The sequence below is a fragment of the Manis pentadactyla genome, chromosome 13 (genome assembly GCF_030020395.1).
Source record: "Manis pentadactyla isolate mManPen7 chromosome 13, mManPen7.hap1, whole genome shotgun sequence".
In the NCBI taxonomy this organism is placed as follows: Eukaryota; Metazoa; Chordata; class Mammalia; order Pholidota; family Manidae; genus Manis; species Manis pentadactyla.
The window spans coordinates 11752542-11771648 of record NC_080031.1 but is presented as its reverse complement, the minus strand read 5'-3'; the positions used below and the strand labels follow the sequence as shown (position 1 = coordinate 11771648).

General features: G+C 42.4%; 1 protein-coding gene across 2 annotated transcripts; it reads right to left on the bottom strand.

Moving 5' to 3' along the window:
• Positions 1-2371: 2371 nt before the first annotated feature.
• On the bottom strand, positions 2372-18329 carry DDX25 (DEAD-box helicase 25). Of its 2 annotated transcripts, none has more exons than XM_036930324.2 (12): positions 18082-18329; positions 17434-17479; positions 17129-17170; positions 16461-16596; positions 15334-15426; positions 15121-15223; positions 13417-13531; positions 12266-12443; positions 7284-7521; positions 5994-6156; positions 3750-3938; positions 2372-2535 (listed from the first exon to the last, which is right to left on the bottom strand). In XM_036930324.2, exons 1-12 carry the CDS (start codon positions 18142-18144, stop codon positions 2474-2476), a joined length of 1428 nt encoding a protein of 475 aa, XP_036786219.1. In that variant the 5' UTR covers positions 18145-18329; the 3' UTR covers positions 2372-2473. The 2 variants fall into 2 exon arrangements, with proteins under 2 accessions (XP_036786219.1, XP_036786221.1); XM_036930326.2 differs by having other exon boundaries at positions 17434-17476.
• Between the last annotated feature and the right edge of the window lie 778 nt (positions 18330-19107).

Here is a 19107-nt window from a genome sequence, read left to right as displayed (position 1 = left end):
GGGAATCACAGCCCTATGTGATCGTGAATTCCAATATGCTAAAGTGGTAAGCTGGCCAAGATAAACCTAATGGATTTGGTTTAGTATCTTGTGCCAAGTAATACACAGCTGATTAACCCAGCTCACAGAGGCCCTGAAATCCTCTGGCTCTCCCTTCCTTCTCCATTCACTTGTTGCTTAGGCCGGCAACGACTGAGGGGACCCTGGTCAGGTCTGCACAGAGACTTGAAAACTGCTTGTAGTTCTGTTCTGCAAAAGAGCCTGTGGACAGTTGACTCACGACACTTGACAGTTAGTGGTAAGCCAGCTGTTGAGGCGCACAGAGCGCAGGACGGTCCTGCTGCTTCCTAGGTGGCAAGACAAAGGAATGTGAGCAGGGGGCACAGGAGGAGGACGCCCGCTCTGAGCAGACCCTATGGGAACAGCTGCCGAACAGAAGTCACTGAAGACGTGTGCCAGGGTAACTGGTAGAGAGTCTATCAGAGATCTGAACCAGAGAGGGAAGAGGGAAGGTTTAGTCCAGAACACCCCGGTGCTGATGGAAAGGACAGCTCCATTCTCACAGGGTGAGAGAGCCAAGTGTCTTGATACACTTTCTGTGCTTAGTCTTCCTGTGCCACATAATTGGGGTTCAAAACTAGGATGGAAAGCACCAGTGGAAAATGGTAGTGAATGAAGAAATAGTATTTAGTCAACATGAACAAATACTGGGGCACTGTGCTGGGGGCTGGGCAGTGAGGGGACAAGGTGACTGATCACAGCTGCTCACACTTAGGTAAAGGAGAAGTCAACTGGACATTCAGGGCTGGGAGCTCACTTTGTACAGATTCTGTCTCGGCACACTTCCCTTTGCCTCAGTCTCCTCTCCAAGACAGGGTCATTAGTACTTCTTGCTTCACCTATGCAGTCAGCTCCCTTATAAAGGGTGTATTTCTGGGTTCTATCCTCAGAGAGTTGGGGTTTTCTCTATGGGAGAGGCAATCTGCATGTTGTTTTTCAACTTCTCTGGGTAGTCATGGCCATGAGTTGCATCTCCAGCGCAGCCTCAGTGCATCCATTAGGGGTGTGCAAGGTAGCACTAAGTCCACCACATCGAGGACACTAGTAAACACACACGTCCCTCTTGTGACAGGGGATGCAGAGTGTCTTCTTCTGTGGGAGCAGCCCAGATGGTGCAGGGGTCCTTCCTCTGCTATACTAGCAACCTGTGTGCGTTCCTTTACCACTGTCTGTTATAATCCTGGCTTATTCTGCGCCTGCTATTATTCTTTGAGTTCTGAGATGACTGTAACATGTCGTATTCATCTTTCTGTCCCTGGTGTTTTAACATAAATGTGGTGCATAATAAAGATGTGGAGCGAGGAAGCTGGAGCCCTACTCATGGGGATAAAACACGGGCAGGGTGCTGTGCACACAGAATATCAAGACATAAGCCCAAACCACCCTTCCCTGCCAGGACGGCAGACATTCACTAAGGCTGCCAGTGGTTGTCTGGCATGGCAGAGCTGGGCCTGGCTTCTGGCTGTGGGCTGCAAAACCTGCTCAAGCTTTCTGGAAGGGTATCAATTTCCCCCCCCATTTTCTCAGGCCCACTGTTTCACTTTTTTGGTAGCAAATGTGAAAAATAAAAAGCATCTCAATGGGACTTGCAGGGAAACATCCCAAATTCTCAGATATACCTTTAAATTTGCTTCAAAGCAAAATCTTTTGGCTTCCTGAACTGCTACGTCTTTAATCAGGCAAGTGGGTTCCCCCTAACCCTGCACCCACGGCTTGTTTTTAAGAAATGACTATAACAAAGCCCCATTTTCAAAGACTATTAAATGACTGATGATGGATTGAATCTTCTCGAATTTGAAGACATTAAGAAGCTAAACAAAAGTATTTTGAAATTCTGTATGTCAGTTGAAATATTAAAAAAGCAAAATGTTCTCTTCTAAAGTGTTTTACTTTTTAAAGATTTCAACTTGCCCTCTCGCCTAAGAACGTGGGCTGCGTGAGCAGGCACGCACGGGGGAGGGAGGGAGGCCGTCAGCGGCCAGAGGGGCGGCCTGGCAGTGAGGTCTGAGGATGCCTGGCTTTTTCCTTCGGCCTAACGGCTCAATTCCAAAACAGTAGAGCTCTACCGCCATCTTGTGGCACCAAGGAGATCTTCACAAGGGGCATGATCAGCTGGGGTTCTATAAACCAAATCCAAAATCGTGTCAGTAGCCCACACACAAAGGTGTTTTACCTGGAAAAAGATTACAGTAAGAAATGATCTTGCTTTTTTTATCCAAAAGGATCATGTGCTTCACATCAGTTTGGTTTCAAAAAGACCTCAGGTCTTAAAACTAAGACAACGATGACATTTATTTTGCCATAGGGTAACAGTTTCACTTTGAAAAAGACTCAACATTAAAAATTACCTTCAAAACCAACTGGGACATTCTCACAAAAACTAGAACATTTCACAATCAATACAGCTGTTTCTTCAAAACTCAATCTTCTCAATTTCGTCCAGATCTTCAGTGTTGAGTTGCTTAATACTGCAGTCTGAAAGAACAAAAGAGAAGGGAACTGGTCTTATCCCAGGGTCTAAATGGAAATTTCATTCCATGCAAATCTGAATTTCTGAAGACAGTAACACTTTTGAAAACATGTGTTCTTGTGATACCTTGTATGGAAAGCCTGGAGAAAGGAATATTCTCTAGACTGGAAGAGGAAGGGATGGTATCAAAAGAATCAATGAATACTAACTGGAATAGCACCAAATGCTCCAGACGACTGAACATACATGTTTAGATACCTTGGGGAAGGAAAAGGCCAGAGTGCAAGGGAAGGGAGCCTAGGAAGGGGCCTGGCTGAGCTGGGGGGAATAATGCATGGGGACTAAGGCTCCCCTGCTGAGGTCACTTCCCAGGACTAGGTCTTCAGCAACTTCCTATAGCCACAGTGGATCTGCATGGTTCTCCCTCCTTCCACCGTCTCTCCCTCATTTCTCCTAGTACAGGGGTACTTAATCCACTTTCCTGAAGGGTCCGTGGACATGCTACAGTCAGTGTGCAAACTTTTAAAAATTATATTCCAAATTGCATCAATGTCTTATGTGCATTTCCCCAGAGATAAGTGTCCATTGATTCCCACAAACACTAAGCACCACTGTCCTAAAAGGTGAAAGACGTATTCAGAGTCCTTCAAGTGTTCCTCTTCCCCTGTCCCTGGCCACATACAGGGGCTTGAAGCCTGGAGTAATATGAGAGGTGGGCATCTCAGGTTATGTCTCCTTGATCGGCTTCTGTCAGTGAGCCGGCTGCCAGTCCCAGAGCCCCGCAGGTCCTCACAGCCTGCCTTGTTTGGATGGGGGCTGCGGGAAGGGCAGCAGACCTCAGAATCTGGGACTGTCCTAGTTGGTAGAGTGGAGCAAAAGAAAGGACAAATGTAAATAAAAGACAGAATATAATCTTCGAGAGCTTTATTACTTTGCTTAAGGTGGCTCTTTACAGGACATGAATGTCTGCTCCAGATCCCAGAATGAGCAGTAACATCAACCTGAGCTTATATTAATTCCACTTGACTTAAAAACTTTTAGCTACCACATATTATTTCATCAACTGTCTCATATTAGGAACTCTGGCACCACAAAAGAGAAGCCTCTTCATGGCCCCTGCCCCCACACCATCACAAATTTCGGCCTCAGGTCCGCGGCACGTATCATCACCGTCAACACTGGCAGGCCTGCGGTTTCTGCTGAGAAAAATGCTACTCACTGAAGTGGTCCTGGATCTTCATAAGCAGGGGAAGCTTATCCACTTCAATCATGTTGAAGGCAAAGCCTTTTTTCCCAAAGCGTCCTGTCCGCCCAATGCGGTGAAGGTAGGTCTTGTAGTCTGGCTCCTGTGCTTGGTTTAGAGGGAGGTCAAAGTTCACAACAACTGTGACCTGCTTCACATCGATCCCTAGAAGAGGAAAGACACTGTAGGGGCCTGCAAGGGTTTTCCTTAGGACATAGCAATTCATGCACAACATTTGCTGAGGGGATTCTCATGGAGGAGGCATGATTTTTAAAGAAAACCTGCTCTTACATACTTAAAGTAGGTACTTTGGTCAGGCAGTTTGCTTGCACAGTATGTCTGTGACGCTAGGTAAGAGTGTCAGGAGAGGCTGATCCTCCGGAAGTCTGAATATGCATGAAGGGTGTGTACGGGTGTTGCGGAGAGGGGCTCTCGCCAAGGCCTCAGAGCTACCACCTCCTCCCTTCTCCTGCCGCGCTAAGTCCCCAGCAGGCCCCTTCGTCTCACACTCCCTCACCCACCACAGGCCCAGCCCCACTCCGGTCCATGGCCATCGCCTGGTCAGGTCCTTTCTATCCCGTGCCCCAGCCGGCACCGTTTCCAGACCGGTTTCCCCTCCTGACTTCTCCCAGTCCTCTCATCTCTCCAGTGACAGCCACCATGGCAATGTCCAGAGCAACTGTGTTCAGAACCCAACTTCCCAAACTGTACAGAATAAAGTACACTTTAAGACTTGTATGACTACCAAACTACCTCATGTCTCATCGCCCCCTCTCCTGACTCAATCCCAACACCACAGTCACAAGTCTTGCCGACTCCCAAGCAAACTGCAAATTCCCATGTAACTGAATTGTACCCGTCCTTCAAAACCTGTCACTTCTCGTGTTTCCCAGGAAGACTTCTATGATCCCCAGGGTCCCTGTCCCTCAGCACGAAAAGCTGTCTGGGTCATAATCCTCGGCCTCCTTGCCCTGTACTTTGACTCTGGAGCTCTTTGTGTCCTTTTTCCTCCAAGGTCTAGAGTTGGGCTGTCCAATGTGGGTAATGTTAGCCTCATGTGGCTATTTAACTTGAATAAATTCAAATTAAACATTTAATTCCATGGTTACACAAGCCGTATTTCAAGTGCTCAACAACCACATATGGCTGGTGGCGACCAACCAGACAGCACAGAACAGTGTATTCCCATCACGGCAGAGAATGCTGGTGGATGGTCCTGCTGCTCTAGGGAGACAAGAATGTAGGCAGTGAGCTCCCGAGGGGCAGGGGCCTCATCCACACTCACAGCAGGCCCTCATTTCTATCTGCTGAAGCAAGAACAAACGAGGAGACATGGTAGGAGAATAGGGACAGCAAGGATACAGAAGGGATGAACAAAGTAAGTTTAAAAGGCTCTTCTCCTTATTTTCTTCCCCCGTAGTCAATACTTTTAACATTAAAAACACCTCAGAGATGAACAACATCATTAAACATTGGCGAACACAAGTTAAACACACGACAAAATACTACACACATCTACTAGAATGGCTAAAATAAAAGAGTGACAGTACCAGCCGCCGGCAAGGAGCAGAGCGACTGGAACTCTCCTGCACTGCTGCTGGGAATGAAAAATGGTTCAGCCACTTGGGAAAACAATTTTTTATCAAGCTAAATACACACTTACCACATAACCCAGAAATCCTACTCCTAGGTATTTACCCAGATGAAAAGATGTCTATGCAAGACCTACATGTTGATTACAGCTTTATTCAAAATAGCCCCCAGCCAAATAATCCAAATGTCCATTAACTGGTGAATGGATAAACTAACGGTGGTATATCCATTCAGAGGGCTACTGCTCAGCAATAAAAACTAGTGAACTACTGGTACATGTGACAGTTCTGATGAGTTCAAGTGTTGTTAAAGTGGAATAAGTGAGACAAAAAGGCTATGTACTGTATGATTTAATTTATATGGCATTCTGGATGAGACAAAAATGTAGAGGCAGAAATCTGATGAGTAGTTGCCAGAGGCCAGATGATAAAAGGAAGAGACTACACAGAAGCACAGGGAAGTTCTGGAAGGAAATGACAATGCTCTGTATTTTGATTATGGTAGTGGTTACATGACTCAATATGCTTGTCAAAATTCACTGACCTTTATACTTAAAAGCAGTGAATTTTATCTTATGTAAATTGTACCTAAAGAAATGTGACTTTAAATATATACACACACACACACCTCGTGCACAGACATTGGTCGTTATGAGAACTTTCTCTTTTCCATCACGAAACCTCTGAAGAACGGAAGCTCGCTGGTCCACGGTCAGCTCTCCACTCAACAGAGACACTTGGTGGCCGTCCTGCGCCATCTGCACACTCAGCCACTTGGCATCCTGACGAGTCTACATGAAAGACAAAAGCCCAGGTTGACCCCAACTGGGTGTGTTTACAATGTTCGTGTGTGCAGGGTAGAGCAGTTGGGAAAGGCTGCAGAGGAGTTTTGCTTTATCTCCCCCAAGTCCTAGAGGAATCTCAGAATGGGGCATAGAATTCTCCCTCCTCCTGTGCTTCTAGAGTCATTATCCTCTCAACCTGTCAGAGCTTTGGCATCTCAGCCATGAAACAGAGATAATAAAAATGCTCCACCTGTGTCATGTGGTAGTATGATGACAAAATGAATTTATGCAATACTGATGACACTCTAAGAGTGCTCCATGTATGCCAGGCCCATGTATGCCAGGCATCTTGCTAAAATCTTTACATGCATTACGGTCATTTACTTTCACAACGATTTGATGAAGTCGTGAAAATTTCACAACAATGTGACTGGCTACCTAATTTCATTTAAAACTTTAAAAAAATCTCAGAGCTTAACAGCATTAAATAACTTGCCCCAGGTTACATGCCTAGTCCATGAAAAGCTGAGCTTTCCTTTATTTGGACAGTGTTTCCAGCACTGTCCAAATGCCAGGCAGGTGCTATTCTAGTGCAAGGGATATAAAAGTGTGTAAGACAGATGAGTTCCTGCTCTCAAGGAGCTTACAGTGCCTGTGTGGTAGTGAGAAAATAAAACCAACACAGGAACACAAAAAATGTCAGACAGCAAAAAACTAAGATGCAAATAAAAATAGGGTGATATTAATAGTGAACAACTGAGTAGCTACTTGCACACAGTAAGTTGGGAATCAAAGAGAACATTCTTAACCTGATAAAGAGTATCTGGAAAAACCTGACAATAAACATTAACCTAAATGAGAAAGTGTTTGAAGCAGTTCCTCTAAATAAAGGGTGCCCTCTGCTTTACATACTGAAGTTCTTCCTTTCCATTATTTAACATTCCTAAGTTTCACTCACAACATACAGATAATTTCTATTCAGAGTTGCTCTGAAGATAAACTTATATTTTATAAGGTACAAAAAGAGCCGGGCGCACCGTGTTCTATATGCCAGTATTTATTAGTGTCACTGTCTCCATACCTCTGCCTGCAGGGAAGTCTGGACATGATGCACACCAGCGCACTGCGGTTACCTGGCAGAAGATGATGGCCTGAGCAATGGTGAGGCCGCCATAAATGTTGCACAGAGCTTCGTATTTGTCTCTCCTATCCTCACATAACACGTAAAACTGACGGATGTTGTCCAGGGTCAGCTCCTCTTTCCGTAACTTGATAACATTAGGGTCAGGAATGATTTGCTCTGCAAACCGCCACAACGAGTCCCCAAAGGTCGCTGAAAAGAGCAGCATCTGGCACCCAGAGGGTAAAACTCTGTGGGAGAAGAGGGAAGAAGGCCGTCACCCAACTGCCGCCCGTCACTCTCCTTTGGAGGTAGCTTCAAGCACCTCACACCCAGTGCTTGCAGCTGCTCCACACCCACCTGCTCTGGGTCAGCATGGGAGATGCTGCCAGCAACAAGCTACACCTTCATACAAAGGGCCATGTGCCCTGTCCCCCTTGCCACAAAGAATTTGGAAAAACACATAAACTGAATGTGCAGCTCCAGAACAAACTGTAGGTATGTATTCTGGAAGGCTTGAGGTTCTTCATGACAATTTTCTTCTTAGGAGAGGCAGAATCATGGAGGTACAAGCATAGTCTAGACATTCTTTATAGTAAAGTGTCTCACACAAAGTTACATGCAGATGAAGGAAACAGGCTAGTCATTCAGTGGCAGGTAATCTACTTCTTGGGAGGGAAGGACAACAGTTACAACTAACTTTACTTGGGATGAGAAGAACCTCAACATGAATGGGGAGTAGAAGATGTGCCCATAATGAACATGGGGCTGGTTTACATAAAGTCCCAAATCAGGCCAATGAATCTGTGGAGTTAGCAGGCAGGACAGAGGTCATCCTGGGGAAGGGAGAGGCTAGTGACAGGCACGGAGCTGCAGGGGACCTCAGAGTGCTGGCAAAAGTTCTATTTCTTGATCTGGGCCAATGCCACATGAGCATAGCTTCTTTGTAATAATTCACTCAGCTAGACACTTATGATCTCGTATTTCTCTGCACATATTTTGTGTTATCAGTAAAAAAGTTAATTAATTTTTTTACAAAATAAAAGAGACCACAGAGAAATCACCACTTATGAGAAGACAGAGCACTTAGAAGAGTAAGTTCTTGTGCAATCCAGTCATTCCCAAACACTATTTTAAGCTTGGAGCCTGGATAGTCTGAGGACCTTTTCAAAATAACAATCTGACAGGCTTCTGGTCAACGGCAGACTGTCCATATATTCCCACATAGCACTGATATGCTTGGTAAGAGATAAAAAGGCAGGAATCCACAAAATGATGGAGAACAGAAGAGGAGAAACTGGTGGATAAGGTATTTTTTAATACACTTTGAGAGAAAAGTTTGGTAAATGAGAAAGTGGAAGAGGCTACGATATGAATGCTACGGATGGAAATACTGATGAAAAAGGCAGCTGAGCTGGAAAGGCAATGGTCCCCGTACAGAGATCTTGGCCCTGTGAGCACCAGGGCCAGGAAGTTAGGGGGCAAGGACTGAAAACGGGGGTGGTAATGTTAGATGCCGAAAATTCTGCTCTGGTGTGCTAGGGCCCTGTGGCCACTGGCTCTAGTACAATCCCACATTTGAAATGGTATCCTAAGGCCTGGGCCATTTCATTCCAAAAAGAAAATTCATACAAATTATACAAGAAAAGGAAACATGGGCAGTTCTGCAGAACACACTGGATTTCTAAGACTTAGTGCAAATAAAAAAGGGATTTTTTCAAAAAAGGAAACACACAAGAACAATGAAACCAAGAGCTGGTTCTTTAAAAAGATAAAACTGATAAACCTTTAGCCAGACTCATCAAAAAAAAAGATGACTCCAATAAATGAAATCAGAAATGAAAGAGAAGTTATAATCGACATTACAGAAATACAAAGGATTTTAAGAGATTACTATGAAAAATTGTATGTCAACAAATTCAACAACCTTTAAGAAATGGATAAATTCCTAAAAACATAAAACCTTTGAAGACTAAATGAGGAAGAGATAGGAAATCTGAAAAGATTAATTACTAGTAAAATTGATTGGTAATTTAAAAAACTGACAAAAAAACAAGTCCATCCCAGTTGGCCTCACAGGTGAGTTCTACCAAACATTTAAAGAGAGTTAATACCTAACCCTCTCCCTCTTAAGCTATTCCAAAAAAATAGAAGAGGGAAGAATGCTTCCAAATTCATTCTACGAGGCCAGCATTTGATACCAAAACCAGACAAAGACACTATCAAAAAGGAAAACTAGAGACAATATCCCTGATGAACACAAATGCAAAAATCCTCAACAAAATATTAGCAATCCAATTAAAGAATACATTAAAAGGATCATTCACCATGATCAGATAGGATTTATTCCAGGGATGTGAGAATGGTTCAACAACTGCAAATCAATCAATGTAATAAACCACATTAACAAAAGGAAGGATAAAAACATGATCATTTCAATAGATGGAGAAAAAACATTTGGCAAAAATTAACATCCATTTATGAGAGAAACTATCAACAAAGTGGCTAAATGGAACATATCTCAACATAGTAAAAGCCATATATGACAAACCCATAGCTAACATCATGTTTAATGGTGAAAAGCTAGAAGTTTCTCCTCTATGATCAGGAACAAGACAAGGATGTCCTTCCTTACCACTTTTATCCAAGATAGTATTGGAAGTCCTAGCCACAGGAAGAATCAGATGAGAAAATGAAATAAAAGGCATCTACACTGGTAAGGAAGAAGTAAAATTGTCACTACTTGCAGATGACAAGATACTATATATAGAAAACCCAAAAGACTCCAACAAAAAAACTATTAGAACTAAAAAATGAATTCAGTAAAGTTACAAAATATAAAATCAACATACAGAAACCTGTTCTAGACACTAATAATGAATTAGCAGACAGAATTTAAGAAAACAACCCCATTTACAATTACATCAAAAAGGATACCCAGAATAAATTAAACCAAGAAAGGGAAAGACCTTTACTTTCAAAATTATAAGACACTGATGAAAGAAACTGAAGATGACACAAATAACTGTAAAGATATACATGCTCACAGATGGGAAAATTAATATAGTTAAAATGTGCATACTACTAAAAGCAACCTACAGATTCAATGTAATCCATATCAAAACATGAATGGCATTTTTCACAGAACTAGAACAAATAATACTCAAATTTGCAAGGAACCACTAAAGACAGGCTGGAGGTATCATGAGCCCTGATTTCAGGCTATACTACAAAGCTATAATAATCAAAACAGTATGGTATTGGCACAAATACAGACACAGAGATTAATGGAACAAGACAGAGTTCCAAGAAGTAAACCCACAGTTATATGGTCACTTAATCTACAACAAAGGAGGCAAGAATATACAATGGGGGAAAGACAGTCACTTCAAAAATGGTGTTGGGAAAACTGGATGGCTACATGCAAAATGATGAAACTGAATCACTGTCTTACACCATACACAAAAATAAGCTTGAAGTGGGTTAAAGAACTAAACGTAAGACCTGAAACCATAGAATTGCAAGAACAAAACATGGACACTAAACTCTTGAACATCAGGCAAGGGAAATAAAAGGAAAAACAAACAAGGGGGACTCCAGCAAACTAAAAAGCTTCTGCACTGTGAAGGAAACCATCAACAAAACAAAAAGGCACCTACTGAATGGAAGAATATATTTGCAAATTACATATCTGATAAAGGGCAAATATCCAACATATAAAAAGAACTCATAAAACTCAAACTCCCCTCCCTGGCAAAAAAGAAAACTTGATAAAAAAAATGGGCAGCAGAACTGAGTAGACGTTTCTCCAAAGAAGATCTACGGATGTGGATGGCCAAATAGACACGTGAAAAAATGCTCAGTGTCGCTAATCATCAGGGAAATGCAAATCAAAACCACAATGAGATATCACCTCACACCAGCCAGAGTAGCTAATATGAACGAGTGCTGGCTAGGGTGTAGAGAAAAGGGAACTCCTATGCACTGTTGGCAGGAATGTAAACTGGTGTGGCCATTATGGGAAAAGTATGGAGGTTCCCCCAGAAACTAGAAATACCACATGATCTAGTAATTCCACTTCTGGTATTTACCTGAAGAAAATTAAAACAATAATTTGAAAAGATATATGCAACCCTATGTTTATCACAGTATTATTTACAATAACCATATGGCAACAACCTAAGTGTCCATCGATAGATGAACAGATAAAGAAGATATGACACACACATACAGTGAAATGTAACTCAGTCATTAAAATGAATGAAATATTTCCATTCACGACAACATGAATGGACCTCGGAGGTATTATGCAGAGTGAAATAAGTCAGACAGAGAAAGACAAAAACATACTATATGACTTCACTTATATGTAGAATCTAAAGAAACAAAAGAAACAACAAAGGGAAAACAGAAATAGACTCATAAATACAGAGAATAAAACGGTGGTTGCCAGAGGGGAGAGCATATATATGAAATAGGTGGAGGGAATAAACAGGTACAAACTGCCAGTTATAGAACAAATAAGTCATGTGGATGAAAAGTACAAATAGGGAATGTAGTCAACAATAGTGTAGTATCTTTGTATGGTGACAGATGGTAACCTCACTTACCATGGTGAGCATTTCGTAATGTATGTGAAGGCTGAACCAATCACTATGTTGTACACCTGAAACTAATATAATACTCTAGGTCAACTATATTGTAATTTAAAAAATCATTAGCAAAATTGGTGCCCACCCTCTATATGGAATTCCTTCTGTAGGCCTGTACTGTAGTGCAAAAGTAAAACAGTCAGGCAAGATCATAAGCTGAAGAAACTGGAACATTCTAGCAGTCTGAAGGCCTGCTGAGCTTGTGAAAATAATGAAAACCTAGATTTCTTTTAAAGGTGAAGGAAGTGGGGAATTAAGCAGTAAAGACCATTAGGAGCAGCAGACAAATGAAATTTCTCAACTGGACGAAAGAGCCAGGAGAAAGGATGAATGTGAACATTACCTCTGAATACGAATGCTTTGATCTAAGAATCCTTGTGTGGCAATCATCACATCTGCTTCATCCAGGACAAACACACGAATCTTAGTCAAATCAATTAAGTTTTTCTTGAAACACCAATCTAGGACAGTCCCAGGAGTGCCAATGACAATCTGTTTGGTGATGTTAGTGCCTCTGGGAACTAGGGAGAAAGGGGTTTGAAGGGATCCTTCAGAGGAGTGCAAACAACTCTTAACAGTCCACAGTTCAGGGCAATGCAACACAAAACTCAAGAAAAGTACATTTCATAATTTTCCAAGTGCAGACACCGAAGATCATTGTGGTTTCTTATTTTACAGAGTTTTAGGATAAATTCCTCAGTTTCTAGGTTTACGGTAATCATAATACTCCTGCATATTTGATTCTGCCCCATGGTTATTTAAAAAGCAGTGACCCCACCATCCAAAGACATGCTGGCACAGGTGTGAAAACCCTGCAAACTCTCCTGAAATGAAGAACAACCAAAACTGTCTATCAATAGGTTACATTAAATAAATCATGGAATATTATGCAGTTCGTCAAAAGAATGAGGTGGGGCTATATGTAGACATGGGAAGATGTCCAAAACATGTACATTTCTGAAGACTATGAAAAAAAGTTCCATTTTTATAAACACTCTATGAAAACAAATACATATATGTGGCATTTTGTATGTATGAGCTCAAAAAAAAAGCAAAAACAAAGGTCTGTTACCAAAACTGTAGTTATCTTTGGAAACAGATTTTGGGAGGACAGGGAAGGACAGCTTTTACTTTTACCTTCTAATCTTTTTTAAAGATTTTTTTTCTGTACACAGGTAATACTTTAATGAAAAAGCTAGCAATGAAAGCTGTTCTGCATAAACCAACTGAGCCTCAAAGAAAAAAATATACAAAAGCATCCTCTGGCAGGATATGGCAATGGCTTGGCAAACATTTACTAGGTCCTTATTGTGTGCCAGACATTGTGCACAGTGGTTTATGTATATCATTTAATTCCAGTAACAATTCTTTGATACAGGTGCTATTTTATCCCCCAATTCAGAGATGAGAAAGCAGCTAAGTTTATGTAACACACTTGTTAGCGGTGGAGTCAAGATTTGAAAAACCAGCCAGGACTGGCTCACTGGTACATACTTCGATTCCCCCGAATGGCGTACATCACATCAATATTCACACAGAATCTTCCCATCTGCTGAACCACGGAGCCAATTTGCAGAGCCAGTTCATAAGTGGGAGCCAGGCAGAGGCACTGCAAGACAGACAGAAAAAGGGGAAGTAGAAAGGTTCACAAGAGCCACCATGCAAATTTGAAACTCAGTTAAAATATGTACAGGGAGGCGCACAGGAGCAAAAATGGGGATTTTGACTGAATACAGTATTTGAAATTGAATACAGTTTAGCAGCTGATAAATCTGAGGTAAATGCTGAGTGTTGGGGGGAGAAGGGAGCTGAAGGGTGGAGAAAGAGCTATCTTCTTTGTATTTCTCTTTTATATATTCCTCTTTGAAGGGTTATGAAGAAACACAGGTTGCTGGTCCCACTTTTACGTTGGGGGAAGAATGGGATGTATGGAGGCTGGGAATCAAAAAGAGAGGGAATGCAAGGCAAATTCCAGTGGGAGTGTGGTCCCCGTCACCTCAAGCCTGCTAGCAAGTCTGCCTGTTTCCAGAACACTCTCTACTTGATTCAATCCATCTTGTACAGCTCTGGCAGAGTACTCTCTCAAACCTTCATTTGTTCCTTCCATCCCCTTATAAATTGGTAGTGACTGAATGACGATGTTGATGGGAGGAACTGATGATATTTAAGGGATTTATGTGCTTCAATTAAGGTTCTGTGACAGGAGATGGAAACATAGCTGATGCACTAATAGTTTCCACACACATTTCTCAAAATGCATTCAAAGCACAGCTTTTCTTGAAGAATTTTTATTTGCAATATCAAACCCCAAATATAAATTTCACCGAACTTGTCTAAAAAGCAGAAGATTTTGTACACCTGGCATCAGTCACCCACATCTGCAGTTTGTCTTGCTGATCAAATGGTACACTTTCTGAGAGAATTTATGTTTTCCCCACAGCATTGAGTGCATGTGAGACTCATTGTGGTTGTCAGTGGTACTCACTGATTGATGAGTACAGTTTGGACAAAGAGGAAAAGATTACCAGACACTTCCCAAGAGTGGAAGCTAGACTAAGAGAATGGCAAGCTCAGTGCCAGTCTTTGCTCAGTCACTCTCTGACATCTGTGGCTTTACATGTGACTGACCGTTCCCTCTCCAATCCTCAGTTTCCTTCTCTGCTGAATGAATGAGGCAGACTGGATGATATACTCATCCTACAGCTAGCTACACAGCTGTCCTTATTAAATACTGAATGTTCACTTTATGCCAAACGCAGTGCTAAAAATATACATTATTGCATTTAATCTGCATGACAATTGTAGGGGTTAAGTATTCATTCATTCATTCACTCATTCATTCAATGTTTAATCAGTGGTTTCTACAAGCCAGGAAGTGTGCCTGGTGTTAGGTGTCAAGGGTGTACACAACTGTAATCCATGCCTTTATAGATGTTGTCTTTGCAGACAAGGAAACAGACTTGGAAAGATCTATTAACTCATCTAAGTCACTCAGCCTGTAAGTAGAGGGGTTGCGATGGAACCAGTCAAAACTATAAAACCTGGGCTCTCAATCACTATCCATACTGCTGCCCAATACTCTGATTTTATGAGAATGTCTATTTCTAAATATCACCATATCATTGCAACAGTATCATCTATTACTAAAACATCACCAGCACTGCAAGCATTCACAACTCTCTCTCAGCCTTTCCTTACCTGTGGGAATAACTCCAAGGCATTAACTCTGCTCAGCATTGCCAAGACAAAAGCAGCTGTTTTTCCTGTTCCAGATTGGCTCTGGGCTATGAGGTTCTGAGGTCTGTAGAAAAGAGACCACTGAGCATGAAGTGAACGCAAGAGTCTGATTGTAAACTGATTATGGGAGACTAATGATATCCAAGGTAGAGAACCACTACCCTGGAAACTCACGGATATGCCAGGATCATAGGGAGAGCCATCTCTTGGATTTTAGATGGTCTATTAAATCCCATTACATAGATCCCTTTTAATAGGTCTTCTTTTCTGTCAAAAAAAAAAAATTCAACACTTAAAACATTTTTCAGTAGTCTTTGAAAGGTGCATTTCTAAATTAAGCCACTTTGCAACTGGTCTTCCTAAGTAATATTTAAAGTTATAATATTTACCTCAGCTCCCAAACATATACAATCACACCTGTACTGTTGGCCACTGAAATAAGCTATCAGCCTAGGCTTAGGACAGAATAGGGCCTAACAGGGAACTTGACACCCCAAAAAAGGAAAAACCCATCTGATAGAAGTTTATCAATTTTCCCAGAGACTTATTCGCCACACAAGCAGAAAACTGGGATTTATTGTTCAGCTCTTTTTAACGAATGGCAAACTGTGATGTTTTAACACAATTTTCAGAGATGACAAAATTTTATTTAGGTGATTCTCACATCAATTCTGTGTAGGAGCAGAAGACAATATTACTGCATCTTTCTGAGCTGTATCTTTAAGTATATTTTTTCTTGGGTCTCATGATAAATGTTGGAAGAAGACAAAGTGAAGTCGGTGGGAACACTTCCACCTTCGATGACACGCACTTCGAGGGTGTGATCAATTGGTAGATTACTGGTAGCCAACTTTTAATCATAGGTAGGCTTCTCCTTGCATTTAGAAAATATCAGGGCATTGGGACTTTGGATTTTCTCCCTTTATGTAAGTCTGTATTAGTAACTCTCCCTGTTAAAGCACATTTTCTTAATGTCAATTTATAGATCCCTAAGAAATGAAACCCTTTTGGGAAAGTTACTCATTTTAATACCATTTGAAACAAAATATAATTCGTTTTTTGGAAAAACTATCCCCCTCCGCACAGCAAGGTTAAAATATTCTACCATTGAAAATGTTCTCTATTTGCAGGACAAGTCAGGTATCCTAGTGTTCTTTTTGAGCTATTATTTTAATTGCACGAAAATGCAGACTTCTCATTTTAATACTGTGTATTAGAACATGAAGGAAATTCTGACAGTTTTTATTAGATTAGTTTGTCTTTCCAGATTCTTCCCACACAAACAGAGTAAAAATACTCACAGCCGTAGCTCCTCAAATGATTTCACTGAGTAGAGTGGAGAACTGGGATCCCTTTGTAAGACTTCTACCTGGTGATAGGATTCGACTAAGGACTGTCGGATTAACTTGTTCAAGAGTGAATTGGCTGCCAAATCCACTAGAAAAACAAGAATAAAAAGGGCAATATTGTAAATGACATTTAATTAATTGCTCCCTCCCATTTAGTGATTGTGTATCAAGCAACTGCTCTTACTCTCATCTTTTAAAAAAAAGGTCTAAAGAATAACATAGCCCTGAGAATTCCTCTTTTCATTAGAATTCAGTTTCTTATGCTCTGCTGTTACACCAACCTCTAACCTCAAGCAAGCCTACATCCGTTGCTGCCAGACCTAATTCTTCCTTGACAGCTGAAAATTCTTAACCCATTCCTGCATATTCCATTTCAACTTCCTCTAAAGAAATAGGCTGTCCCTGTATGTGAAGTTCCTTTTTAGAGTCCTCTAGTTGAAATGTGGCAATCTTTGGGGGTCACAGCACCACTCCTAACTTAGTATTTTGTCTGATAGTCACTATTTACAAGGAAAATACAAAGACAGTTCTCCAATTGAGATATTATTCACTCACATTGTGAAAGTCAGGATTAACTGAAAGAGTGCTAGGAAACACGTGCAAATGAATTTATCTCCTACCTATATTTTCATCATCATCTTCGGTGTTATTAATACAACCTCCTAAAAGAATGGAAGAAAAACAATAAAGGTAAAGGTAAATACCTAGCAGAAATGTAAAGTTTATTCTCCCAATTTCTCTCGCCCACTCTACAGTGCACTGACTAGAAGGGTCATCCACTGGGAAAGTGGGTAAAAAGGTTAGGTAGTGGAGGACCTTGACTGTTAAATTAGGGGAGACAAAGGTATTTCAGTTGCCAGGGACATGAGGAAAGCAACGCTTTTTAATTAATTGAGACCCATCTGCTTTATCTAATATCACTCACCTACATTTGCAGTGGTAGAACTCTTAATACCCTGAAGGTTCTTCTGCTGGTGGATGAAGTTTGAAAAGTATTTAAAGACACAAATTCCAGCCGTTATTAGGAAGCAAGTCATCTAGCAGCCTAGGAATACCCTCTAAGTAACTCAAGGAATGCAGGGACGACCACCCGAATACTGTTTCTTTGGCAGTCGTAGTTATTAGTGGGTTCCTTTCAGGTTAGGTTTTTCTGGATGCATTATCCTAAAACTAGATGAGACTTTCTGCTGCCCCTGTATGTGCAGTTCCTCTTTATAGTCCTCTAGTCGAAGTGTGGCAATCTTTGGGGGGTCACAGCATCAGCAAGGGGTAGTAGACAGGAAAGCTCGTTGGTAGGTAAGATAGAAGGCTGAATGGTCAGATGGGGAGAATAGAAATCCCAGGGTCTATGTGTGTCTACCATCTACTTTCCCTCCTGGGCCAAGTGTCTTCTTTTTGCCCTTTCAAACCAAAGGTCTGTCTCTTTCGGGGTCCCCTTTCCCGTGGCCCTCTTCCCAATCCTTGCCACCTCTCCCCTCCACCATTTAACACTCTACTCCAAACTTCCCCTTTCCCTCGCGGAGTGCTGCTCTAGCGCCCGCCCCATTGCCCAGCCCGGCTCGGTGGCGGTGACCTGGCGGTTCGGCCGCTCACTCTCCGCCACTCCAGCGTCGCCTCCCCACGGTTCCGACGCCATCGCTGAGCTAGCCGCGACTGCGGCAGATGGCGACCTCGGCAGTTAACGACCGCTGCTCCCGCCCCCGGCACGTGCTTTCGCCCCAGGCGGGAGGTAGCGCGGTGCACCCAGCAGCCAATGGGCTTGCTCGGGGGGCAGGCTTAGCGCTCGCGACCACCCGCCGCGCGGAGCGCAGCCCCAGGAGCGCGGGGGAGGCGGGTGCTGCGGGGTGCTGCGGGGTCCTGGTTGGAGCAGCGGTGGGCGTGGCCTTCCGAGCTGGAGAACTGCATTGATCGGACAAGCCTCTGTTTAGCTAGCGCCCCCGTGCGCGCCAGGTGTGAGGAACCCGGTAAGGGGTGTTCTCGTAGTGAACATTCATCTGCTGCTGACCTCTGCTAAGCCAACAGCTTGGGACTCTAAACAGCAGCAATCTTCGTACTGATTCGAGAGTCCTACCTCCTTTACCCACCACCCACCACCCACCACCCAGACCTTTCTCCAGGTGGTGAGGCTGGACCCCCCGATCCCGCTTCAAGCTCTCGTGCTTGAAATTTCCACTTCTACATTGCAAGATCAGAAAGGCTAGCGAATTGCATAGGAAAAGTGGAGGGTCAAAATGGTTGTTTCATCTGACAAATTAATTCGAATTCGAAAGATGAGGAAAGGAAATGAAGTTTTCAAGCTCTATTGTTCCTGCTCCTGGATACCTGTGATGTTTGCACATACCGGCTTGTTTTAATTTGAATTCTGATATGTGTGCCCTTTGCTAAAGCAATCCTGAGAAAACAGTTTTCCTACCTGTACAACCTCCACCTCCTAACTAAACATGCATAACCCAGTAGAAAGACCTTGTACTATTGACGTCAAATTTGGACCAAAAAAAGCCCTAACAGATCCCCCCTCCTCCCCCGCCCCATACCAGTTTTTTAACTGGAGTCTTGTGATTTGGATCAGCACCTCTGGAAAAACCCACAAACAAAAACC

Bases quoted from the DNA above. Each gene is read 5' to 3' on its own strand.
- DDX25 (XM_036930324.2), bottom strand. From the start codon at position 18,144: ATGGCGTCGGAACCGTGGGGAGGCGACGCTGGAGTGGCGGAGAGTGAG. The intron at 12,444-13,416 runs GTATGTACCAGT...CTTTCTCCCTAG, and splicing joins CGCCATTCGGGGGAATCGAA to TTCCCAGAGGCACTAACATC. The intron at 2,536-3,749 runs GTGAGTAGCATT...TTGTTCTTTCAG, and splicing joins GAAGATCCAGGACCACTTCA to ACTGCAGTATTAAGCAACTC.